General features: G+C 38.1%; 2 protein-coding genes across 5 annotated transcripts in view; one reads left to right on the forward strand and one right to left on the reverse strand.

The window, feature by feature from the left end:
* Positions 1–27,596, reverse strand: part of LOC123875010 (alpha-mannosidase 2) — a 33,979-nt gene that overhangs the window by 6,003 nt on the left and 380 nt on the right. The window contains exons 2-21 of one of the 2 annotated variants that reach the window (XM_045920630.1): positions 27,222–27,488; positions 26,948–27,095; positions 26,204–26,378; positions 25,495–25,796; positions 24,502–24,587; positions 23,772–23,872; positions 23,062–23,239; positions 21,918–22,102; positions 21,638–21,811; positions 21,000–21,264; positions 20,123–20,295; positions 19,360–19,575; positions 18,461–18,638; positions 17,879–18,037; positions 17,208–17,360; positions 16,519–16,641; positions 15,698–15,889; positions 15,171–15,284; positions 14,751–14,921; positions 10,198–10,203 (exon numbers count right to left, since the gene is read on the reverse strand). In XM_045920630.1, the coding sequence (XP_045776586.1) occupies positions 14,763–14,921; positions 15,171–15,284; positions 15,698–15,889; positions 16,519–16,641; positions 17,208–17,360; positions 17,879–18,037; positions 18,461–18,638; positions 19,360–19,575; positions 20,123–20,295; positions 21,000–21,264; positions 21,638–21,811; positions 21,918–22,102; positions 23,062–23,239; positions 23,772–23,872; positions 24,502–24,587; positions 25,495–25,796; positions 26,204–26,378; positions 26,948–27,095; positions 27,222–27,488 (3,348 nt within the window). In that variant the 3' untranslated portion in view covers positions 10,198–10,203; positions 14,751–14,762. Of the gene's footprint in view, positions 1–10,197; positions 10,204–13,437; positions 14,922–15,170; positions 15,285–15,697; positions 15,890–16,518; positions 16,642–17,207; positions 17,361–17,878; positions 18,038–18,460; positions 18,639–19,359; positions 19,576–20,122; positions 20,296–20,999; positions 21,265–21,637; positions 21,812–21,917; positions 22,103–23,061; positions 23,240–23,771; positions 23,873–24,501; positions 24,588–25,494; positions 25,797–26,203; positions 26,379–26,947; positions 27,096–27,221; positions 27,489–27,596 lie in introns of those variants that run through there. The other variant, XM_045920629.1, reaches the window with a different exon arrangement.
* Positions 133–27,509, forward strand: LOC123875025 (dihydroxyacetone phosphate acyltransferase). 3 transcript variants are annotated; one of them, XM_045920661.1, is made up of 14 exons: positions 133–613; positions 854–1,030; positions 2,092–2,221; positions 3,281–3,484; positions 3,935–4,086; positions 4,917–5,228; positions 5,388–5,586; positions 7,109–7,246; positions 7,672–7,751; positions 8,165–8,323; positions 8,483–8,631; positions 9,391–9,538; positions 23,523–23,526; positions 27,499–27,509. In XM_045920661.1, exons 1-12 carry the CDS (start codon positions 431–433, stop codon positions 9,533–9,535), a joined length of 2,028 nt encoding a protein of 675 aa, XP_045776617.1. In that variant the 5' UTR covers positions 133–430; the 3' UTR covers positions 9,536–9,538; positions 23,523–23,526; positions 27,499–27,509. The 3 variants fall into 3 exon arrangements, with proteins under 3 accessions (XP_045776617.1, XP_045776619.1, XP_045776618.1); XM_045920663.1 differs by lacking the exons at positions 23,523–23,526; positions 27,499–27,509 and adding an exon at positions 22,140–22,238 and having other exon boundaries at positions 9,391–9,499; XM_045920662.1 differs by lacking the exons at positions 23,523–23,526; positions 27,499–27,509 and having other exon boundaries at positions 151–166; positions 410–613; positions 9,391–9,695.

Genomic DNA, 27,596 nt, shown 5'->3' on the forward strand with positions numbered 1-27,596 from the left:
CGTATTAGTTTAAAAAATGCGAAAAACCAAATTAAATTTGAATTTCGCGGGCAGGCCCGAAATCGTAAACTGTAGAGTGGAAACACTTTGTAGTTTGTCAATCATCTGTCGGCTGTCAAATTCTCGCTCAAATTCTCAATTCAATTGACGTTTCTCGACAGCATGGGTAATCGCGTCGCAAATTGTCGCAAATAATTTAAAATTTAATTTATGTACTTTTGCCTGTAAATATTAAAATCAGTTAAAAAATTTTAAATTGTGCATTACACCATTTTCACTACATTCCATCGAACTCGATCATTGAATTCGATATACCTACTAATTCACGTAAATAATTGTGATCAATGAATAAACGCTATTAAAATATGAATACATAATAAAAACGATTGAAGAGTATTTGAATTTACAGTTAAAATAAATAAAAACAACAATGAGTGCAATCGTGAACTTCACAGATATATTGAAACCAAGGAACACACAATTTGGAATAGTAAAATTTATGACAAGAACATGGAAACCTTTAAAAACGTTAACCCTCGATAAATATTACGTTCCACAAGAATTAAAAAAAGTGGTTGCCGATTCTGTGTACATCGATGCATTTCTTGAGGCGGTAAGAACCCAACTCTTCATTTAAAAAAAAAAATACATAGTAATAATTAGTTAACTTTGATGCAAATAGGTAGGTACCCAAGTACTTAAATCTTACCAATCGTTTCTGGGGTTTTAAATTTAAGAAATACTACTTATTTAGTTAGGAAATAAAATGTTAAGTTTAGGATTGGTAAGTTGTCAATTTTCAATGAGTTAAAAGTAGTAGTTTTTTAAATCTTTTCATCCCAAAAAATTTTAGGAAAGCATACGAACTGGTGTTCGTAAAGAACAGTTGAAAAAAGAGGTCTTGGACTATTTGGAAGAGATTGCAATGGATGATAAAAAACACGTTATGAGATGGTTGGGCATTGTGTTTCTCAAGATCTGCTTCATGATGAAAATAGGTGTATTTGTCAATGAGCCTGCAGTATTGAAGGTAAGTTATGAGTTTAGACCTTATAATGAAAATAAGGTACCTTAAAAAGTATGAACCAATGGTCTAGGTATAGCTTGTCCAAAATCAGATCCATGGATATAACATCTTGTTGGAATAATGCACAGCACTTTTTTTACATGTATATTTACAAATCAGTATCTAAAGAATACATGCTTAGTATTCATATAATGCCTTAAAAGCTGTGTTAGCTAGAGTGCGTTAGTTACAAAGATTTAGACTTATTAACTACTAGTTGATGCCTGTGACTGTCAATGTGGATTCAGAGAATTCAAAAAGATTTTTATTAAATCCTGTCCTTTCTCTTGATTGATTTTCTGACCTAGTAAGTAGCCTATGCCATATTTCTGTGTCATTGAAATGCAGTTAGAAGCATGTACTTTGAAAAGGTAACAGACAGCCAGTCTATCTGAGATACTTTTGAATTTATGTTAGTATGGACACAGTTCACGATAGGGAACTTGTAACAAATTCACCTTAATTGGAGGGGAAAAAGGGGGTTTAGTCATGGCTAGCAATTGGCATGTCTAATATTCTTTAAAAAAAAACGTAGAGACCTTGAAGTCACTGGCAGCTGGAATCAAATGTTACATTTGATGCTAGGAAGCTTATTCACCTATTTTTCTTTGATTACACGTCACCCACGCTAAATATTTCACATATCGTCCATTCAGGATCAAACCGAGAGTCCCCTCACTCTCACTCTATGGTCTGGAGCAATTTTTGCATTGATAGATGAATTTTAACCCTTTTTTAGATACTTAGTGCTTGCTGAATTTTAACAAATTATTATTATTAAGTTCTCTATTCGCAGTTAATGATAATAACAGAGATCAAGGGTCTAACATAACACATACAAAGTATTCAGTTATTGCATCTATTATATATAATACATAATAAATGATATAAATATGTAAAATTTGCTAATTAACATTGACACAATTAGACATTATGTACCTACTCACATACAAATTACATAGAACACAAACATACATACAAAATAGTAGCACTTTGATTAACTAGATAACATTTAATTGTTGTAGTTAAAGTCAATGATGGGAAAGAATCCAGTATTATTCCTGCCAACACACAGAAGCTATGCTGACTTTTGTCTCATGACATATCTGTGCTATCACTATGACATCTCTTTACCAGCTGTTGCTGCAGGAATGGGTATGTTTTAATGGCTATTGTTTTTATAGTTATTTTGTTAAATAAGTTGCAATCAAGACTCTCTTACAGTGTTATAAAAATTTTAATACGGTACCTACCTAGGTATAACTTACATTTCAACACATCATAAAACATAGTTGGCAAGTTTACAAAAACATGTAATTATGTACTTAACTATAGTGGTAATTATGTGCAATGCCTATTTTGATCCTTATTTATTTACTTATGTAAATAAATCCGTTTGTTTGAAGACTTAAGTGTGTGAACTTTAAACCATACTAGAAGTTACCAAGGTTACGCATTTTTATATTGATATGCTAAGGTCAAAATCTTGAAATGTTGAATTATAAATGACTAGTGACCCGCTCCTGCTTCAAGGGGTGCTTGTAAATAAAATATAGCCTAAGACACTCAGGAAGAGCGTAGCTTTTTACTGGTGAAAGAATTTTTAAAATCGGTTCTGTTGTTCCAGACTACTTCTTACAAACAAACTTACAAACTTTACCTCTTTATAAATAAGTATAGAAGTATAGGTGTTATGGACAATACTAAAACCTAGCTTCTTATAAAGCTACAACTACACTTACGCGCCTTGAACGCTGAAAGGGGACGCGTCCATGACGCGAATCTATACGTGTTTATACGCGACTACAATGCGAATCACGAACCTCTTTAATTATTATTATTAGTAGTTACATTGTTACACTGGACGTGGCCGAATCGCGTTGTAGTCGCGTAGGCGTGTGGCGTGCGCCCATCGCCGGCTCACTAATGAGCACGGCTTTCCTCTCAGAATAAGGGCTTAGCCTTCGTTCAAGAAACATAACTCTGAAAAGTTAAGAGGTACCCCTGCCACTCCTTTTTGTTATAATTTGAACAGGATAATATTAGGCTCAGATCTATAAAGCGCACCTTGACTTTGCTCAGACTTAAGTTTCAGATAAAACAAGACAGATTTATGCGAGCGACATAACGCTGTCTCGTTTTAACAGTGTTAAGTCTGAGCAAAGTCAAAGTGGGCTTTATAGATCTCAACCTTAGAGTCAATGTTTTCATTAGATTTCTATTCAATGGCTGTGGTCGGTCAAACCATGAGAGAAACAGGCGCCTTCTACATTCGGCGAACGTTGGTAGGAGCGCCTCTGTACGCGGCCACGCTACGGCATTACGTGCGAACCCTGGTTGCGAAGCATGGCGCGCCCGTCGAGTTCTTTCTAGAAGGAACTAGAAGCAGGAGCAATAAGAGTCTGCCTCCTAAGTATGGTAAGAGATACTTCTGATCCATTTACTATAAACGTTAGTAGGAGCGGCTCTATACGCGGCGACGCTGCGGCATTACGTGCGAAGCCTGATCGCGAAGCATGGCGCGCCCGTCGAGTTATTTCTAGAAGGAACTAGAAGCAGGAGCAATAAGAGTCTGCCTCCTAAGTATGGTAAGAGATACTTCTGATCCATTTACTATAAACGTTAGTAGGAGCGGCTCTATACGCGGCGACGCTGCGGCATTACGTGCGAAGCCTGATCGCGAAGCATGGCGCGCCCGTCGAGTTATTTCTAAAAGGAACCAGAAGCAGGGGCAATAAGAGTCTGCCTCCTAAGTATGGTATGAGAAATTTTTTAGGACATGTACAGGAAAACTTCATTTTGAAGAGGACGTACGATGATGATGATGATGATAATGATGACCGTATTTTTTTTTTCTTTGATTGGTAGGCATGCTGTCAATGACGCTGGTCCCGTACTTTGCTCGCGAAGTGACAGACATCACACTGGTTCCCATTAACATCAGCTACGACCGTGTGGTGGAACAGAGCTTGTTCGCGTACGAACACCTGGGAGTCCCCAAACCAAAAGAGACCACTGGGGTAAGTAGTAGATTACTTCAGTAAGAGGACTAGTCTATACATTATACAACATGTATAACAATTGGTCAGGACTTCGTCTGTGGTGGCGTTTGCTGGCGCGCGTGTTGTGACATTTTGGAGTGTTTTTTTGTTAGAAGTGGCCGGTTTTTGTGTTCTGCTGGTGTTTATTGGTGGTGGAACTGACTGGGAAGCGCTCTAAAGGGGCGCCGCGTATATGTTGGTGGGCGCCGGCACAGACGAAGTCCATACTTATACATATAGTTTACCTAACTTGTAAATAACTAACTACAAACTTGACATTGGCTAATCAGTGTAAAGCCAGACGAGAGAAAAAAAAAAACAACTGGTCATTGCAAAAGACTCCTTCTCAAATACTTCGAAATGCATGTTAGGTATTTTAAAGTATACATCAACATACTCTTAGAATATGAGTCTAAGGCGCCATCTCCACGGACAAGAGAATTGCGCCGATAGTCTCGCCGTGTGACAAAATTCGATACAAATGCTAGGGCCAATCTCCACAGGACGATAATAACGCGGCGATAGTTTCGCCCTGTTATTATCACCCTGTGGAGATTAGCCTTTATAGCGTTTTGGGTTGGATAGCATTGGCCTTTTTTATAGGCCATAGGATTGGATATTTATTTATAGCGTTTTTATCGAATTTTGTGACATGGCGAGATTATCGCCGCGATACTGTCGTCCGTGGAGATGGCGCCTTAGATTGTTCGCAAGTGTAGTTATATAGGTACTTGTCTTCTTTAATTCGTATACGTTTGCATTATATATTTTGTCGGGGCACATATCGTATCATTAAAATCCCGTTACAGGGACTCCTGAAATCTCTCCACAGGCTAAACGATCACTTTGGCAACATTTACATCAATCTGGGCGATCCGATATCGATCAAGGAATATCTGGATCAGTCGAGCGATCAGTCCGTTGACGCGTCCGCTCGCTCCGAAACCTTGAAACCTCTGGACTTGCAACAATTGACTGCAAAACAAGTGGATATGGTTCAGGATATAGCAGATTATATAGTGACGTTGCAACAGGAGATCACAGTTGTCACTATTACTAATCTGTTGGCAATCGTCCTTATGGAGAGTTTGATGAAGAATGAGGCTTTGACATTTGATCAGGTAAATCAACAGGAATCATCAGGAATCTCTATAAACTAATAACTAATCAGAATCGATGCCTTTGGAGCGGTGGTAAGGCTACGATCTTCAAAATTGCTTCAAAACATGGTGGTCTGTTACCTTGGTTGATTATTATCTATCTTGAAACTTTTCTTTAAGGTTTTAAAGAAAGTGGAATGGCTAATAGAAGTATTACAAAACCTCGGAGCGTCAGTGTTCGAAAATGACATAAAGGGCAGTGTGGAGAGAATACTGGTCGTACACAAGAATATGATCACGCTAGACAAGGATGGGAAGCTTCGGCTCGTTCCCAGTGTACCGATGGACGTCAACTGCGATGTGCAACGGAAAATGAAGGGTAAGAACATTTAAACATTTTTTTTTAGATTATAAGCGTATATAAAATGGCACAAAGGGTAGTATGGAGAGAATACTGGTCGTATACAAGAAGATGATTACTAGACAATGATGGGAAGCTTTGGCTGATTCCCAGCGTACCGTTGGACGTGAACTGCGATGTTCAACGGAATATTCTTTGTAAGACTGCCCGCGACTTCATCCATGGGGATTTAGGGTTTTAATAATCCTGTGGTAGGTACGACTTGATTATGCAGTATAAAAACTCCCAGATTGCAAGCTATGTCCGTAATGAAAAGATAACAGACATACAGATTTCGTATTTTTAATATTAGTGTGGATATGGATTAACAAAAGGACAGCAAAATTTTAATTTATCATTTATATCAATCGAAAGGCCTACCTTACATAGTATTTTGCTGATTAACCGATAAGTACAAAGTTAGCATATCAAATCAAAGTCTGTTATCAACCGATAAGATAACACAGTTATACATCTCGCGATTTAGGCATAATTTTAATAGAGTAAGTTACTGATAAAACTATATGAGGAAAAGTACTTAACTAAACCTAACATTTTACATAAACTATTGCTTATCAATTAGTATTATTTAGATGAAAGTTTTAAAGCAATTATTATAATAAAATATTAAAAATATTATTTGTCTGTCTGTTCGTTACTTATAAATTCGCGCATCGTTCATACGATGAGTTGAAACCTGTGACCTTGCGGTTAGGTTTCTGATATATTATCATCAACATACGATTCTAAAATGCGTGGTCGCTGGTCATAAACTTTGAATAGGTACTCAGTTAGGACCTAAAATGCGTAGTGCGTACTATTTTTATCAGTTAATGATCCGTTTATCATGCACAGCTGCGTACGATAAAAAGTTTTAATTTTAATATCTTAATGGCATAAGCATTATTCAATATTCATATCTTTATAATACGAAATTTAATTGTTGCTAGATAATCATTAATCACATAAGTATGTCAATGCGGAAGTGTGCGGTTTTTCTGCGGACTGAGTTGTAGTTAGGAGAAAAAAATGACACACACAGATAAAGTTGTTTTAGGTTCTACCCACCAATGAGTTATGGCTTCGATGAAGCGAGCTCATAAAGTCAGAGTCTGACTATGAAATTAAAGAGATGTTACATTTTTGAAAGTTACATTTTTGTTCCGTTTGCCGTGGAGACCCTGGGGCCATGGAGTCTTAGTGCAAAAAAAATTTTACGAGACATTTCACCGCGTTTAATAGCCTCATCGGGCGACAGAAGGGCTGGCTCATTTTTTGCGCAACGGATCAGCCTGGCTGTCCAACGCGGAAATGCAGCCAGTATACTTGGCACCATTCCACGCGGGCATGATTTGTATAGTAATAATTAGATAAGGCTAGCTTTAAGTTTTATTGTAATATTTTCATTAAGAGGTGTTGATCCTTTACAGTTTGTAATTCTTTGGCAATTCTGCATGCAGTGACCGTCATGTGTGGGCATTCCTTCAAATAATTGTTGCAGGTCACATTCTGAGAGCGGAAACGATGGTGAACGCAATACCTATCATCCAACTGCAGCTGTACGTGAACCCCGTGCTGCACTGCTTGATCCCGCCCGCTGTCGTGTACGCCGTTGTGCGTGCACGCGAAGTTAGTAAAGGTACAGTACTACCAGTTTTTAAAGTTACGCCGATGTACCTGCGCAGAAATCTTATTTTTAGGGTTCCGTACGTCAAAAGGAAAAACGGAACCCTTATAGGATCACTTTGTTGTATGTCCCATCATACACGTGTCCGTTCGCTATTGGTGGTTGTCTACGCGCCATGTTTTACGCGCGAATTATGAGTGAGTTAGCACGAATCTCTGTCGTTCTTGTGTTTAAAATCTTAACGTCAAGCAATACGGTCTGTATTTCATTGGTGTTTCGGTTTTAGTCGGCATTAGGTTGCGCTTTTCTGCGCTAGCGAATTTTGCCGATGCCACTATATTAGTAGGTATGAATAATGGATATAGATCGGGAGATAACTCGCGTATTTTTCCATTTAATTGGCTTTCGGTCCTATAATTTACTAAAACTCTTTTTAGACCAATTGTCTGCAGACTACCACCGTCTGAGAAAATTGTTGAGACACGAATTCTTCCATTTAGAAAAGACTGAAGACTTGGTAAGTTTTAAATTTTCACTTTTGCGTCAGTGTAAAATAGTTTTTAACAACATGCACAATGCACATGTTGTTAAAAACTAATATTTTGTATAAAGATAATAGTATCTATCTCTTATTTTAACTTTAATTTGTCAGATTAAAGTATGGTTACGGTTACCGTTAAAATTTAACCATCAATAAAAAGCAAAGCGAATTGCACACACACACACACACACACACACACACACACACACACACACACACACACACACACACACACACACACACACACACACACGCACATTTAAAAACAAGCGCGCACGCACGACCGCACTCATGCACGCACGTGTGCCGTATGCCTACACTCACAATTCGCATTTTTTTTTTGTATTTTATAATATTTTATAGTTATATACCTACATGCTTCTTTTCAGAAATTTGACAAAGCCCTGCAGTATTGTATAGAGAACAAAATCGTAACAGACACGGGCACATTTAGACCGGGGTCAGACCAGGCGCTCCAGTATTTATTGCAATGGACCATACTGCCTGCGTTAACTACTCTGGCAACTTGTGTGGATGTTATGATGCAGGTAAGAAAGATCCATATTATACTTGCGAAATAATCCATATTATAATTGCAAATAAAATAAAAATAAATAAAGTGTGGCCGTGGAAAGGTAGCAGACAGACAGACACATTTTCGCATTTATAATATTGGTATGGAGGATAAGGTAACATTTTGTTTGCAGTGTAAGAAATGCTCGCATATTCAGTTGCTGAAGCTAGTGCAGGAGCGAGTGGAGAGCGCGCGCTGTCACCCCTACTGCCTCAGCCTCGAGGCGGCCGCCAACTGTGTACAGGGACTCGCGACCTATGGGGCTCTCACTAGGCATAAGGAGTGAGCCATTTTCATATTAGCTAACTCTCGACGACTAAACATAGGCGTATAGAGTCGCATATTGAAATTCTTTGGACACTTTTCCCGGCGTGAGGGTAACTCCATCGAGCGTCTTGTCGTGCAGGGCAAGGTTGAGGGCACCAGAGAGCGAGGAAGGTCACTCATACGATGGACCGACCAAATTAAGTCTGCGGTGGGCGGTCCCTTGCACGAGTGTACCAGGCTCTCAGCCAGCAGGAAGTGAGGCGTATAACATCTGCTCTCAAAGATGTTGCTTCGTGATGACCACGACCGCTCTGCCAAGAGTGACACGAGATATATAGGCGTCACAGTTTTTTGTATCTTTGTTTTGTATATTTGTTATATATATCACAGAATAGTAATGGCAACGTGTCTTATCTAATGCGTTGCCTTTTAGCATTTGTTCGTAGCAGTATCGTAACTTTGAACAGATGGTGTTTGGCCGATTTAGTAACCATGCTACACTTTTACGTGATGAATATTTGAACGGTTATTTAAACGACGGTTGGAAAGTAACTGGCTGGTTACCCAACCGTTGGTTATGTAGCTTCTAATGAACTTCAGCCTTAATTGTATAACTTAATAAAGTCTTTGTAACCTATGTTACAAAATCCCTTTTTAGAGGTTTCTTCTTTCGCCAAAGTTCTTTTCGTTGTACAAATGAGTAAAATCTCAATAATTTGAAAATAAAAAAATACTATAATTTTAGATATCTAATATTTATTATTTTTTTCACAGGGAAAATGAAATATCGTACGAAATCATTCCAGAGGAAATTGAAGAATGTCGCAGCTTAATCACATCAGTATTACCAAAAATTGTTGTAGACTTTGGTAGTTCTAACTCTGTTATTAGTTTAAATTCAATTAAAGCCAAGTTGTAGATAGTGTACTATGTATAATTTTGAGTAAACTTGAGTATTTTACCCTGTAGAGGAAGTTTGGTCAGTCAAATATTGGTTTAGATTGTAGAGTGCTGTAGCATTACCAGTGAGTCCCACATACCCGCTTTTGTGCGGGATGCTTAACTGCATTTTTTCTAGCGGAAAAAAGATTAGACACTAGCCGATGGCCGCGACTTCGCCCGCTTGGATTGCGGTTTTTCGAAATCCCGTGGGAACTCTTTGATTTTCCGGAATAAAAAGTAGCCTATGTGCTAATGCAGGATATTTTCTATCTCCATTCCAAATTTCAGCCAAATCTAGTAGTTTTTGCGTGAAAGAGTAACAAACATACACACACACATACATTTGTAATATTAGTGTGATACATTACCTACCTACATTTATATGACGAAAGTGTATTAAAATAAAATCTACCTACCTAATTAATGACCGTCTCGAAAATAACCCTAAAGTATTATAATAATATATTAATAAGGAAAAAACGGCGACATCAACATCTCATGAAACAGTTTCCGGTACGAAATATTGTACTTATATCGAACTTTAGAAAGGGATTTCAGCTTCGTAGACCGTCGTCTCTGTCACTCACACCTATGTGACGTTATGTCGGTCTCAACGACAGAGACAACGCTCTACGACACCGTTATCTCTTTCTAAAGTTCGATCTTGCGTTCTGGGTAGGTATGCACTTTTTCTGATTTCTGTACTCGTATGCTTGGCTAGCAAAAACAATTTCTGTAGAACACTAGCTAATGTCCGGCATGCGATACATTTACCTTGATGGAACTGTAAGAAGCCTTCGCGCAAGTCCCAACAACAACTGAACAAAGTATCAATCGGATGAATACACGCACGCCTATGTAACGAATTGAAAAACGGGCATTTTTATTTATAAGATTTTTAATATAAGAATTTTGAATCTGTTAATTATTATTTAACACTTTTTCTTCAATGCTTGTATTGACCTAGATATTATTTATTAAATAGCGATTGTTTTGTTTTATGACTTGTTGATTTTGCCCACAGTATAAATAATATATCTTGTTCTGTAATTTAAAAATCCTTCAGCTCTTGCTTACTAGTAATGATTATTGTTAAATTATGATAGGTATTACTAGGATGTGTTCAAATTAATATAATCTGTTATGCTAGTATGTTGATATTCACAAATTATTGTAACAAAATTAGCTGTGATATTCGAGTCATTAGTTAGTTTTTAATTACTTTGCTGGATTTTATAGTAAGAATAGGTTAGTAATATAATAGTGCTTTTTAATGATGTACCTAAGCTTTTATCAATTACTTATATTAATATATGATTAACAATATTGACGTTTTTTATTTAAAAACTCATGAACCTTGATAATAGTAGTCTTCACGTTCGCACGTTTATCAAGTCTCGAATTTAATTGCCGGCACCTTCTTGCAATCCTGCTTTCCTAAAGAGGAAGGAAGAGATGCAAAAAAATATTGGATTCATCTACTTCTAAGAGAAAGATAGAAAGTTATGTCGTGAGTCGTCAGCAAGTTTATACTTATTTCAAACAGCAGCTACATCGTAATCTCAAAACTCTTAAAATAGCGGCACCGACGACATAGTCAAGGGTTCGTCTGCAAAACGTGCATCGTTCTTTGTGGAGTTGTTGATTAAGTAAACGGTCCATAGAAATATATGGCGCTCGGAGAGTCTCCACCCCATTTCATCGTGCCGTGCAGTGACTTGTGCAAAAGCCGTTAAAAGTGTGATCTAAAGGACCCTGACTTGTGCATTTTGTTCTTATTGCCGATCAAAGTTTAACCGTAACGTAACTTTAACAGTCGCACCGGTCATATAACTAGGCCTATGAATAAAATAAAACAATATGTATGTTTAATCTCAATAATTCTTTATTTACAAAATAGATATGAAAATAATTACACTACAAATTAAAAAGATAATGTTAGGTACAGTATATACAGAAAAATATCTTAAATATTGTAGATTTCTTACTGAGTGCCATGTAATCAAAAAATATATATAAACTCATATACTTAACATAAATAACGATACATATAATAAAAAAATTGATTAGATTTTTGTTATTATGATGCGTCCAGACATTAACATAACATTACATATTATATAAAAGCATAATATTTATAGTTTGGACAGTGGACGCATGATGTAAGTATATATAACAATGTTACGAGACACAAGCAACAAAAGTTTTATAACACCTGAAATCACATTTAGAGATCGAAAATAACTCACAATAGTTAGAATAAACCATAAATAATTTTGTTTTATGAAATACCTAACACCACAAAATTTATTTTTTACATAAATTATGAAAAATATACCTTTTAGCTTAAGTTTTATGCCGATACACATTCTGCACAATGTAATTAACCAATTTTAAACTGCAGAATGTATATCGACCTTTAGATTAAGACAATACTAATTAACAACCAAAATCAATAATTTATCAATCCTGTCTGTAATTCGCATTAATGTAGGATAGTAGGTATAGATGACTGATCACGAACAAAATGAGATCGCTCAAGTGGCCAGGTTTGTACACATATACACATCTGTTTCTTATTACGAAATGTGGAAAAAAGTTTTATAATATCAACAATTTCAGTTTATTATAAACCTTAGCACTTGAACATAAAGTTTATTAATGATAGCAAAATATTTATATTAAGGACATCTTCTCATCGACAATAAATGAGAACAATAAATATTTATTTTACTCTAAAATAGAACTCAACACCTAAGCAATAAGTCAAAAAATTTACCTAATTTGAAATAAGGACATTGCTTTTATATGGCTTTTATTTTTCCAGCTGCAATTGAAACACTTTTCGAATCTTGTAAATACTCAAATCGGTGGTAATTCGTCATTAGATTACTTAGCGACGTTGTTGTTTGGATCTTTTGACAATTTACAACGTCTCTAACGGCCAAAATTAATGCTCAACCTATCTTTAACTTGTCGATAAGTTATTTAGCAACGTTGTTTTTGTCAAAAGGCCAAATCATTTTTGACGAATAACAACGTTGCTAAGTAACTTATCGACAGATTACAGATAAGATTGATTTTGTGGCCGTAAGTAATGTATCGACAGATTACGGATAGATTGGCTAATTTTGGCCATAAGTCGCAAGTGATTGGCGCAACTGGACAGTGTTACGCACATGAGCGCTGGCATTGCAGCACTGCTGTCGCCATTAGCTGTCTTAATATAAAGCTGCCATAAATCTACATTGACTATAATATTTAAACACATTTTTTATTCTATACCTACTGGACTGGATCGTAAAACTGTATAGGTATACCATTTCACCGAGACGGCTCGTTAAGTATAGGGTGATAAGTAGTTGACGTAAAACCATTGATGTTACATGAGACGAGACTTAAAACTACGACTCTCTTTTTTACTTTCTCTTTTACTCTCCTTCCTTTTCTGTCTTCTGTGTGCCTCATCAAGTCACCACTGAGCATGAATTTTATACGCTACGTAAGTTTACCTGATTCATTTTATCACCATTACCTACATCATTAGCTTACAAATTCAACAACTGACAGTCAAAAAGTATACATCCATACTAATATTATAAATGCGAAAGTGTATCTGTCTGTCTGTCTGTCTGCTACCTTTTCACGTCCCAACAGTTTAACAGATTCTGACAAAATTTGGTACAGAGTTAGCTTATATCCCGGGGACGGACATAGGCTACTTTTTAACCAGGATAATCAAAGAGGTCCCACGGGATTCCTAAAGACCCATCCGCTCTACCGATTTGTATGAAATTTGGTACCGAGGTAGCTTGCGTCCATGTTATTGACATAGACGACTTTTTATCCCGGAAAACCAAACAGTTCCCACGGGATCTTCAATAACCTACATCCACGCGGACGCAGTCGCGGGCATCCTCTAGTTTTGAAAAAATGCTTTGAGTTTGAGTAACATATCTATGTAAAATGCCATTATTCAACACCACGAGTCGTCGCAGTGAAGTGGTAAACCTATATTTAAAGTTAATACATATAAAGATAACATTCAATAAAACCGGTTCTTGAATTATTTCAAAAGTGCATTGAATTAAAAATCTACTGAGTATCGGTATAGATATATTAGAATATTGTGCGTTTTGTACCTACTACCAATAACGTAAAAGAGGACAGAAAATCTTATAACGTTAATTAGCACGAATGAGTAACTTGACTTGTAATATTACAAATATTTACAATAATGATAACAAAATATTCACAATCTAACAGATTTGAATTCCCATAGTATGGGACGCTGGCGAACCAAACAGTGTAATTGCACGAAATAAAATTTTATAGGAGTAAAAAAACTGATTTTATTGTTGATGATATTATATGTTGTGATGATGTTATTATACTGTTTTGATCAAAATCACGAACATTGGACTCAATTTTAGCAGTTTTAAGAAATGAGTTTAAGTTTGTATTTATAGTAATCGAAATCATCAATTTTAGACTCAATTTCGGTGCAGTTATACGCCATTTTGATTGAAAATGAGTTCATATTTGTATTCAGTGGGTGGATTAAAGAAAAAAAGTATTTTGATCAAAAGTATTTTGTTTGCCAGTTCTTTAATTATATTTTTGGGATGCGAGATAAAATGACTTCTACTCTTTACCAGTTCAACGCTTTCTTATCACTACTACACCTTACGATACTGGTGTAGTTTCGATAACTCAAAAATGAAATGATTGACAGAATGATTTTTATTAAACTTTTTAAGTAATAAATGCCTGATTTTTCTGGAAAACATAAAATGTTAATTTATTCAAATATGAGTCATTTTTACTCAAAAATATTAGAGTTAGTTTGATAGCATCTGAAAAATACACTTACAATGCCTTAGCAGAATAGTGACATTTAACCGGTCACCCTGCAGTCTGTAGCAATGTGCAACACTCCCTTTCATATTATGGGTTTCCGACGCGCGTTGTATCTGCCCAAGCCTTAAGCGTTTCCATGGGAGTATTCAGTCGTCTGATTGATGAAAACGGATCTCTCCCGCTTCTGGTACAGTTGATGTTCGGATAACTCACGAGGGTAATGAGAACAAACTGTGGTTAAATATTCCACCAGTATAGCATAGTTTTTGCATGCTGCCTTTCGTATTATTGCGTACCGACGCGCGTTGTATCTGCCCAAGCCTTTAGTATACCCGTGGGAGTATTCAATTGCGCTTTAACGTCTGGTTGATGAAAACGGATCGTATCTCCATGGGGCACAGAGTGAGCAGCCCCTCGGGTAGAGGATTGCCGATCGTGACGAAGGTCAGGGAGCTCTCAAATACGCCGTCTGGTGGTACGTCCACTAAGTCTGTCAGTGGTATCTGTGGAATTAAAAAACGTTTTTCTAAGTTCCGTTTCAAGCTAAGACGTCATATGGCGGAAAGTCCATCCTATTGTTACAGTCCGACAAGGCTCTTTTGGCACTTGAGTGAGGGCGCAGTTGTCGCTTTATCCCGACACAGCGAACTATCAACAAGTGCACTTCTATAGATGGCGGCTTTAGTTCCGATTTTGGGCACGCGCCAAAAGAGCCTTGTCGGACTGTAATTTGGACGCACTATTGTGTTTACCTGTCCGTCTCCAGTGGGGTAGGCCTGCGCGACGGCGCGGTCGCCGTAGCACGTGTCGAGGTGCACTCGTTGCAGCGTCATGCCCATACCGGCCGACGTCGACCCCTCCTTGTTCTACAATTAAAAATATTTATATCTAGGAAACAAAAATTGTATAGGAAGCGACAAGTACCGTAAAAATGAATATATTTTATCGATAAAAGAAAATACTTATACATACACCACTAACTTTTAATCACCATAAAGGAAATTCTATCGGAGTTTGATACTTTCACGTAACATGTTGAGTAAGTACTAAATAAAAATTAAATGGAATTTCCTTAAGTTATAAAATTTCAACTTAAATCCTTTTTCTCTGTCTCTTTTTTAATTTATAGACTAGCGTTTTTCTGCAATCAGACCTACTGGCAAGTGATGATGCAGCCTAAGATGGAGCGCGCTTGCCTAGAAGATGCCTATTCACTTCTCGACTTGGTGGGTTCCCACCCAATATAAAAATTGGATGAGAAAATTGGTCTCTCTCTAACCTTAGCAGTTATATGTGAGTGGTAGGACGCCAGCACGATATCAGAAGCGCTGAATAATGCTCGTGAGTAGGCGGGGCGCGGGGAATTCTCGTTGGCCGTGTAGTGCATCGTAATTAAGGGTTGCAATAGTAGTTGTTGAGATACATGTGCTCCCAATGTTAGCTGCCCACTCGCTTGCTCGGCCGATTTAGGCTGAAACAATATAATTGGACAATAAACATTTACAAGTACACCAGACCAAATAGTTGTAAATGCAGCCTTAGGTGGAGCGCACCTATGAGGTGCCTATTTACCTTCTTTTTAAGGTCTCAATATTATAATTGGCGGGGAAAACGGAAGCCAGAAAGACGACACGAGTATCACCGGACCCGACATCGTCTCCGCGCACGATGAGGAATCTATCGCCCGTACGGCGCAGACCAATGGATAAAACAACAAGCCGCCGGACCCTAAGCCAAGATTGCTGTCGAAACACCAGCTAGAAATGCTACACCGCAGCACTAGTTGCCATGTGCGCCTCCTGGCTATAGCTAATTCGGCCCAAACTGCAAAGGCCCGCACAGCAGTATCATTTAGAAGGGTTTAGGCCATAGTTTGCCACGCTGACTTCACACACCTTTGAGTACATGGAGAACTCTCAGGCATGCAGGTTTCCTCACGATGTTTTCCTTCACCCTCAAAGCAAGTGATATTTAATTGCTTAAAAATGCACATAACTGTAAAGTCAGAGGTAAGTGCCCGGGATTAAACCCCCGACTTCCGATTAGGAGCCGGACGTTCTAACCACTAGGCTATCACAGCAGTATAGTGTGTGTACGTACCGTGCAAGGGTTGTTGGCTTGCTCCACGATCAGTTTGAAGGTGTGTCGCGTGCGCACGTTGTCGAGCACGCCCTGGCTCATGCCTCGATTGTCGTCGCGACTTAACCGCCGGTCTTGCATCACCTGCGTGGAAAATCAACATTATTCATCATCATCATCATTTTGTAAGCCTATTTTAATATATAAATACTTGTATATTACATAATATAACACAATATCTATTAAGCTTCTTTCATGAATACTTTCCATCGTTGTTGTACCTATTCTACTCACTTTACAACCTCTCGCACTGCCAAGGGTCACTGGTATATCTCTTATAGAGATAAGTGCTTTCCTGTCCATTTTTTCTTTCTTTTTCTCTTTATTGTTACATGTTACAACTTTCTAGTACAAATAAAAATATCATATAAATATATCATCATAATGGAAAGTATCGAGATGTATTCTCGTCCGAAATTTCTCAGTACTTGGAAGACCAAAATCTTCGAACAGTGCGTGTTGCTAGTGATGACTGCAAGGCAGTCATACCCAAAGGTATGGACGTAAACTAGCGACAGGAAGCGAAAAGTTCGATTTAAGGGTATTTCCTCAAAGTGCCGTCTCTTGAATTCCCCGTAAACCACCCAAAACTGCCCAAAATTACCCAAAGCATTCCACGCTATTAATTTCAAAGTGGTTTTGGAACTTACCTCGATTTGTCCAGATTGCAAGGCAGCCATACCCAAAGGCGTGGAGGTGAGTAGCGTGAGTCGCAAGGTATCGTCTTCTATGTACGTCGCGGCGGGCAGCGGATAGAAGTTTGCTTGTAAAGGAATCTTCTCGAAGTGACGGCGCTTTATCATCTGTTAAATTTATACTATTTTACAAAAGCTAATGAGTAATAATAAGGAAATCGTGTCGTTTTTACCGGGATTTGCAACATCTCACTAATACCAAAAACAATTGGAAAGAATATAATCCCTATAGCATTAATTATATACCTTCTATCTGTTATATCTTTTTCCAATAACTTTGAAATTTTTGCTTCAAGTCTGGGGGTAGGGGATTCATCGATCGACCTTCTGTATCCGCACCTGCTGTTGTGTTGTCATCGAACAAAAAGTATGTATCGCACAGCGCTGCGGCCCATAACTTATAAAAGCAAACTCTCATCTCTCTCTCTCTCGCACTCTCTTTCTCTCTCTCCAAAAAAAAAAAGTTATGGAGTTTATTTCTCGGTATTGACTAAGTGGCCTTATAAGTGATGCGAGTGCCGTGGAAGACGATATGTATCGGTTCACGTGGCCAAGTGAACCCGACCTGGTAAAAAAATAATACTGCTATTAGTTACTACTGCTGTTGTTATGCTCTCAACACTAACCTGCATGCCATTGATGTCAGTGTAGAAGACATCACCGTTCTTGATTGCGGTGGAGAATCTCATGGCCAGTTCGAGGTCGTCCACCGCTGGGTCGATGAGGAAGGTGTTGCTGATCTCCACCTCGCTGTGGGGTAGCGACGGGTTGTTGTATATGGAGATCTGGAATTAATGGAGGTTATTAAGGCTTGACCATTACGAACTAAAGAATTGAAAATACTCTTATTGGACTAAGATTCAGCGCGTGCTAGATCTTCGTTATTTTATAAAAGCTGAAAGTTTCTCTGCGTACTTTCCCCAACACAAAAGAACGATCAGCGACTATGAAGTTTTTTAGTTAGTTTTTAGTTAGTTATTTTTTTCAGTAAACACATTTTAATTTTTTTTATGATGTAACCACATATTCACGGTTTTTTTTCCTTTACTTGTGCTATAAGACTTACCAAAGTTCATGATTCCAGGTCAACGGGACCGGAAGTACCCTATAGGTTTTCTACAGATAGACAACAAAGTGATCCTATAAGGGTTAATTTTTCGTTTTAAGTATGGAACCCTAAAAAAGAAAATACTGAAAGAAGTACTTACAGCAAGAACAATTTCTGCATTCTTCGGGCTCATAAGGCCAGAATACAGCGTAGCCCTGAAAGGCCCTTCCGTGATGACAATTTCAGGGAACGCGTCCGCATTGAACGGTGTGGCCGGCCCATCGGGAATGAATAGATACGCACCGCTGTTGTTGTCTTGACTTTTTTGCGTGTCATATCTGTAGGTAATAAATTCTATTACGACTGAAATAGATATTATTGGATTTTAATTTATTATTATCAACTAGATGATGCCCGCGACTTCCACCGCGTGGTTGTAGGGTTTTTGAAAACCCCAAGGGATTTATTCCGTTTTCCAGGACAAAATAGCCTATGTCGATCTCTGGGATGCAAGCTCTCTTTAGCAAAGGTAAAAATCTTTTGAATCGATGAACCGTGAAAACTTAGCAGACCCAGTTTCGCATTTATAATATTAATATGGACAAATCAGATATGTTAAATTATGATAACTTCAAGGTATTAAGACGATCTGATAGTATGACGATGTCGAAGATCCCTCCCTAGATCGAAACTGTTTCAACTCAATAACCTCGTCTTGTGAGATGGTCTCATACATATTCTGATCCCTGATTCGAGTGTACAGCGGGACTACAGACGATACGGAAATAAAACTGTAGTAACTGATATAGTAAAACTACCATACCCCTTCTAAGTTAGTCCGGTTTTATCCTGGACTGCATCATCACTTACCGCCAGGTGAGATGGCTTTCAAGGACTATCTTGTGACGATATAAAGTCAAAGTCAAAATCATTTATTCAAAGTAGGTACTATGGTACACTTTTTGCTTATCACATTTGTTAGATTTGAAAGATATAGAGGTGATAATTAATTACGTAAACTCAAAACTAAAGCTACGAGGGTTCCAAAAAAAAACTTACTGCACAAAGTCCATATGGACGGGCGTGGTCTTGCCGTCGGGCGACACGACGGCCTTGAGCAGGCCGTGCTTGGTGGCCAGCACGCGGGCACTCTTGCCGGCCTGCAGCGTGACGTCATCCGTCAGGCGCGCGCTCGGCTCCACCGCGAACATCTTGGGCAGCTCTATGTTCCAGTACTCTGCATTGTACACGCGCACGCGCGAGTATGATGTGTACCTACCAAATAATGATTTCTTTCAATTTACAAAATCAAGCACTCGCTGCGCTCGCGCTTTCAAATATTCCGATGCGATTCTTATTTTAATTTCCTCCATAAATAATACATAATTATGTTTTTGTAAACCCACTGTGCTCGCACTATGATTCCTATTTCAGTTTTGTTTAATCAACAGAATTTTCACTAGCTATCTTGCAAGTTTCCGTTGTTTTTTAAAACTGGACCTTATTCCTAAAGCATTCCATTTCCCTTATCTTGTAGTTTAGTGATTTAGTATTTTTCAAACCTGCATTGTATGGCGTCCAAAACTCGGGGCATACCCCACCCACAACGCAGCATTGACTTCGAGTGACTTACTTACGGAACTTTAATTGGCCTCTAGCGTCAGTCAGATGTTTTATTTGCAATAAATTGTGAACTTTTAAAATACAGGATTTAAAAAAAAAAAAAATTGTAGTTTTTTAATGGTCTCTTATCAGTAATCATCTGTACCTATCTTCGTTTTGTTAGCGTTCTGGTCACACCCTGTACAGCCAATAGACTTACTTGTTAATACTCATGTTGTCCCTGAGTGACACAGTGTACACAGTGATAGCGAGTGGGTTGACAGTGACAGGGAATGACAGGTGGAACTTGTTCGCCGCGAAGCCCAGCCTCTTCTCACCGGTCACCACAGGGGATATCTGCGCCATTATCGGGTTGCCTTCAGGGTCGAATACCTGAGTCAAAATGAGTATAATAGTTCAGAGATTTTTGAATAGAATAATATATTTTCATTCAAGAAAACTTTTACAAGTGCTTTTGAATCGTCCAAATTTACCATTTTGAAATGGGATTTGAACTTTTTAAATGGACGACGAACGTTTGAAAAATGTTCTTCCTTAAGGCAGATAGGATTTTTTGGAAAATTGTCTGTCAGAACAAATCCTGAAGCAAAAAGGCTCTCAGCTCAAACATTTTGTACTAGATTCTGCAGACATGCCGCAAAGTGTCAATTTGCTGGATCAGGGCAGAAAGTTTTCTAACAGACAATGGTACTGATTCTCTCGCAACTGGCAGCTAAAGTCACGAGGTTTGACAGCTTTAAATTAAATTTAAATCTATCAAACTGTGTCTATCCTCTTCATATTGCATTAGTAAGAAGAGGATGCGAACACTCTAAAAACAGAAGTTAGTTGTAAACAGAATCAGTACCAATCTCAGATAACAATATGCGGTTGGTATTAAAATATGTAACTGATCTTACTAAAAGACATTAAGTTTCTTAAGCCCAATATTGTGTTTCAAGAATGTGACAAATGACTCCTGGATTCTTATGTAAACTGAATAACAAATATTTAAAACAAAATAACATGGTATAATGGTTCTGCAAAATAAAGGATTTGTATTTTGATATGTGTTTGACCTTAAAATGGTGTCTTACCTCAACATGTGGCGTAGAGACAAACACAGTCAACACTTCAGTCCTCTTAAAGGGCAACGCGTTATACAACAACAGACGTCTGGAAGGCGACATGATATCCAGAGCGATGGTTATCCGTGAAGGAATCTCATCGTGACTCCGCCAGATGTCGTCTACGTCGAAATATACGTCGTCTTGCACTTGGTCGAGTATTGAGGGCTGTTTGAGGAGGTGGTACGCGGCTTGCTGGATCGCTGATTGGCTGTTTTTGATGGCTTGGAGCATTCTGCAATATGACATGTTCGCTTAGTATTATAGCACAGCGAAAATTCCGGTATGTGGAAAATTACAAGTTTCAGGAGACTGACCCAGTCGTGATGCTGGAACAGGGCCAAGGAGCGCCTGGCTTGGTCAACGCGGTTCTGAAGCTGCAGCGACGTGATGTGGCTCACATAGCGAGATGAGCACACTTGCGATGTTAACGACTTACTTCTTAGCATAATCCTCTCTGACCTCATCCCGTGAGGTCCCAGTGACCCCGTCGTGATGCTGGAACAGGGCCAAGGAGCACCTGGCTTGTTCCACGTGGTTCCGGAGCTGCAGCAACGCTATGTAGCTCACATAGCGAGACTAGCACGCTTGCGATGTTAACGACTTACTTCTTAGCATAATCCTCTCGGACCTCATCCCGCGAGGTCCCAGTGACCCCGTCGTGATGCTGGAACAGGGCCAAGGAGCGCCTGGCTTGTTCCACGCGGTCCCGGAGCTGCAGCGACGTTATGTAGCTCACGGAGCGAGACGAACACGCTTGAGATGTTATTATTTCTGCAGCCCTAGCGAGAAATACTCATCAAAACATAAAGAACATTATATCGTTACAATTAATTTAGTTGATTTCCTATTTGAACTACATTTACAGAGGTTCAATAAATTTCTTACCTAACATAGGCCAACAGAACTCTATCCATGTTCTTGTAGAAAGGTCTAGAAGTATAGTAGCCACTCCAGTAGTGCTGGTTGCGGTCCGCGTAAGTGAAGAAGTCACCGCTCAGCACCGGGAAGTCGGATAGTTTTATCTCTTCGTGTACCGCTTTGAAGTAGTCTTGTAGAGTGCCAAATTGGACCTATGTGAATACAACAAGACTTGGCTAATGTCTATAGAACTTTGACTTTGCCCAGACTTAAGATATTGTTACAACGAGACAGCGTAACTGACATAAATCTGTCTCGTCTTAACTGAAACTTAAGCCTGAGCAAAGTCAAAGTTCACTCTATAGATCTCACTATCACCACTGTCGCTGCCACCGCCGTATTACAGAATCGTGGGCAACGATACACGGGCTAGCGACGCATGCTACTGTATCGTGACACAGCAGAATCGCTGCAAAAAGTCGCGGTGGGCGATCTCTTTTATTACGTAATCACTTCTATACAATGCTCCCAAAGGTTTGCCACCTGCCAATCCGCACCTGACCACCGTGGTGGGATAAGGTCTAAATCCTTTTCATTCTGAGAGAATTGCTCTCAGTAGAAGTCAGGGATGGGCCCAGAACAACAACAACCAAACTTCATACCAGTTTGTTGCATAACATTTCCACAAAGGATTTGAAATTAATTTTTCGCTTTACTTGTGCCACAAAACCTTCCTTTGTGACAAACAAAATTGTAGTTCAATGGGAAGTGCCCTCATAAGCTACAGGTTTTAATGACGCGACTTTTTATATGAAAATAGGTTTTGAAAAGCTGTAACTTTTTATTGAGTTAAACTAGCAACTTATAATTTACACAAAGCAATTACAGGTCTTAGTATTCAGTATTGACTTGACACCTCATGCCATTTCACACACACTAGATAAGATAATACTGTATTGCTATGGAAGAGCAGTGTCTTCTGACACAGAGGTAGTTCTCCTACCTCTAAAACAAGGCTCCAACCTCCTACAGATTATTGTTAACAAAGTTACCGAAAATAAACAATTTTGAATTTCAGAGAAAAAGGGTCTTTGACACTTTTATAACAAAAAGATCCTACGAGGTATCTATCGAGCACCTTTCAGTATTCGACCGCTATTATTGTACTTACCTCAGTGTTCCAATCGTCCTTGTTGTTGATATAGTCTATGATCATCTCGTAGTTCTGGTACTGGTTGTCCCACTCGTTCGCGCGGTCGTACCGGAAGTCGTCTCCCAGGGGGAACATCAATACGTTACTGCGATACAACTGAGCCTTTTTGCGCCACTGGTCTAGTATCATCGAAGATCTAAAACATCCAAACGATGTGATTCATAAGTTTAAAAAAAAAATAGCGAGCAAACGGACATCAGGTGACGCGGGTCACTTGATGTTAAGTAATTACCGCCGCTCGTGAACATTTGCAGCACCAGAGGAACCGCCAAGGCCAATGCCAGCCTTTCGGGCATTGGTTGTTCCACCCCTTGAATAACCCCATATTGTAATCTAGTGAGAGCACCGCCGAAGGTTTCAGTTTGCATGTGCGTGGAAAAAAAATCAGCATAAAGTTGTCGTTTTCTTACCACCGAAAGGAAAGTTTAAACTGACGTGCGTGCTATAGAATAAAATTAAAATTAAACCGCTCGTAAAGTTTTTGTGGTTTAAGACCTTTATTTAACCCAATGTACTGTATTACTTTCTTATCTACTACTATCAATTACTATCCTCAAGGCTTTACACAATTTAAAGAATTTATTTTTAGTGCACTATAAAATGCATCCGCAGTTTTGTCTGTCAATAATTCATGGAACCGTTTTATTATGTATAGATAGATAACCTACCTCTCATTAACATTTTTCAGTATGATTTTCCTTGGTGGTATACCCCATGGACATGTTATCCCATTGCCTGGTAACCTTTTGAAGTCAAACTGGCAGCAAACCTAATGTTATAAATAATTATGTATTAATTCCAAAAATGACCATATTTTCTTATATTGGATTTTTTTCGTATATTTGGAGGCTTCGGTCGTGGCTAGTTACCAGCCTACCAACAAAGACGTATATAGGTCTTTTTACATGACCGATAGATAGCACCAAAACCGGCCGAGTATTGGTATTGGTATGAGAATTGAGAATACTTATTTGTACCTTTCAGATTTAAATAAATAACGCCTCTTGTTACAACACAGTAAAGTTCAATTCAGCTCGCACAGCGCTGCAACCTTAATTTAATAAACAGCTCTCTTACTATCGCCTAAACTCTTATCTCTATCTAACCAGAGATAAATGCTGTGAAGGGACAAACCGCAATAGCTATATTTCTCGGATCTTTCTCTGTCGTTTTCGTCATTATTAAGGGGCGTTATCCTTTCTATTAATCACATAATGGTATGAGTTTTCTTGGAATAATAATGCGATGACTTCTTCCGCATATTCCTTGGTTAACGTGACCAAAGAAGTCCAGACTGGTATAACCCCAACGCCTTCTAGGTTAGCCCACTACCATCTTAGACTGCATCATCAGGTACAACCAGATGAGATCGATTGAATTAAAATTAAACATATGTACCTTCGGATCGGGTCCACAGCTGTGCGGTACATCGTATGAATAGAAAGGCATCATGTGTGTAAACATATCTGTTTTCCCAACACCATCTGAAAGTATTTATTTAATTAATTTAAGTTGTCTATAATACAGAGACCATGACTCATAGTTATACCAGAGCATTACCAGAGTAACTAGATTATAACCGTTATCACAATTCATGATAAGGTTGTAACAAAACGTGGCTAGGTAGCCTATGAATCGCCTATTTTTCTTTGAGTTTACCTCACCTAATATTTGACAGATCGTCAATTCAGGTTCTAACCAAGAGTCCCATCACTCATATTCACGCTGACGTTATCTTGTTGCAATGACAGACGTCAGTAAGTACATGGTGCAGACCATAGAGATATATAGTGCAGACGATTGTTTAGGTGAAGGACAAGATTTTCATTCAAGGGCAGTGATGAAAAACTTGTGTCCTATCCACTTTCTGAATGACCGTGTACCAATAAATAACTTATTAAACAGTTTCAGATCGTTGTCACTGAAAACTTCCTGTTTGGATGTAGATTGAATACGATTACCTACAGGTTACAAAAGATTGCATGTTTTCTCACAACTATGTCCATTAAAATGTTAATAGTAAAGGATGTGTAACAACGCTGTTATTGTTATACACACTGAAATATAATGGTGTATCTATTACTGGTACCTCGCGCTCGTCAATTTGAGCAAGTAGGCACGGTTAACTTTAAATACCAGCTGCAAGCAAGTCATGACAAAAAGTTCTTACATTGTTCTTCTTTTTCTTAGGCGCTACAGTCTAGACAGACTGGTTGCAGTAATTTTAGCTGTGACTTGCTCGAAAATCTATCTCCACATAGTTAGATACTTCCCTTTCTTTCACAATTGTGTTATAAGTTTTTTTTTCGATCCATCTATCTCATTGGCGATCTGCTACCTGCTCTGATGCTTTTGACCTTCCCTTTCACCACTAGTAACTAGAAAACTTACCCCATAATTGCCTCCATTTGAACTCTAACTGTCTATGTAAGGCAAGTTCCTTCTTCACTCTATAGTGCACCCGTTGTATCACAGAATTTTCCAAGCCAGTCAACTTGAGCAAGTAGGGCTGGCCACTTGAATGGCCAAATGGGTCAATGGCCCAACCATTCTTGGGTATATAACCAAGGTTCTCGATCAACCATTGGTGACCAGTTGTCAACTGTTGGGCGATTGATAACCAGTGGCTATTTGCTTCGTCGTTCATAACCCATCCGCCGGTTACGATTTCTATTTGTCCTGAGTTCAATAAACTAAAACAAATTACAATAATATTAATAATATTAATTAATCTTATCCATCCATACTACCTAATATTACAAATGCAAAAGTGTCTTGTCTGTTACAATTTCATGGCCCCATCGATTATGAAGAAAGATACAAGGATAGCTTCCATCCCAGAGGCCGACATAGGCTATGTATAATTCCGGAAAATTTACAAGTTCCAATGGTATTTTTAAATTTTGATTTTTATTTAACTCATTTTGATGGAATTCACAGAGATAGCTTGTATCCCGGAGATGGGCATAGGATACTTTTTATCCTGGAAAAACGAAGGGATTTTCTGAATTTTTTATAAAGCTTAAATAAACACTGACAAAGTTGTGGACATCATCTAGTTGATTATAATTCTTAAATTTTATTCTTAGTAATAAGATACCTTTTGAATGTTTCTTTTTCTTTATTGGTTGCATCAGAAGTCCACCAGAGCGACAAGTAGCTGGTTTCCGCCCAGATGAACTTCCTGCCTACACCCTCCTTCAGCTTTTCCATCATGTTTGTAAATATGGCTCTTGTTTGAGATTTGTAATAGTTCTCGAACGTCTTGATCCATCCTGAAAGATTGATTGTTTGGTAACTTTTTCTAACATTGTTATCTGATTTGATTTTTGGTGTTTGTTTGTGATATAAAGACTTGCTTACAAGGGCCTTAACCATGCTCTTACGTAGCTAAAGCCAAAGTATGACACATCTGACTCAAGAAACAAGTGTGAGTACCTAAATAATAATAACAGTCCTGTCTGATCAAAGTCTTGGATCAAGAAAGCTGCACAAAGGTTCCCTTTATAATGTAGATAAAGAATAAAACCAGATTATTACGAAATTCCTCAGGGGAACAGAATTGCAGGCATCTGCAGTGTTATTGTAATTTTAAATAGAATTAGTAGTAACAAAATTTTGTTGAAAATGTAGAAATACTTTCATGCACTTATAAATGCTTATGAGCATGAATTTATGCTTATAAAAGTCTAAATTCTTAAATAGAATAAAAAAGAATAAATAATACATATTTAGATAATGGAAACATAATATGTGTTAGAGCGTGAGCAAAGCAAAAGTGATATATTTAAAAAATAATGATTTGGAATGGTTAAATGAGGTTTTAATATTAAAAACAACATACCAGGATCATTGTGAGAGTGTGGTACAATAAACACCCTAAGTTTGTTCTTACTGCTCCACTGGTTGTCTTTGTACTCTATGTTCCACCCCTGCTTCCACACCCCACCATCTATGTCATCAAACATGATTCTGTCATACAATGATAGCATCTGGAAAAAAAATCAAATCTATGCAGATAGGTAATAGATAATTTGTGTAATTTTTATGATAGTATTTTTTTATGATATATTTGGGACTAGTTTTAACTATAAAAACACAAGAGTACATCATATTACCTGCACATCAGTCTTGGAGGTCTGCAATATAGGGCAGTAAGACATGTTGATTTTCTTATGCATTCTTGGTGGCTCATCTCCAACCACTTTGAAGTCCCTGATCTTCTCTTTGAAGACAGGTTTAGGCCTCTTCAATGGAGGATGGACCTCTTGCGACTGTTCTACAATCTGGTCCATAGACCTTTTGATCTCTTCCACCACAGAATGATGCTCGTTAAGGCCATTCTCTATGTTTCGTAGTTTTGTTTCAAATGATGTCCATTTGTTCTAGAATAAGTATTTAGGTATTTTTCAAGTAGATATGTACTTATTAAGTATATTTAAAAAATATTAAGTGTCGAACCTTGAGTAAAATACTACATGAAAGAAATGTAA

Source organism: Maniola jurtina, chromosome 19 (assembly GCF_905333055.1).
Source record: "Maniola jurtina chromosome 19, ilManJurt1.1, whole genome shotgun sequence".
Lineage (NCBI taxonomy): Eukaryota > Metazoa > Arthropoda > Insecta > Lepidoptera > Nymphalidae > Maniola > Maniola jurtina.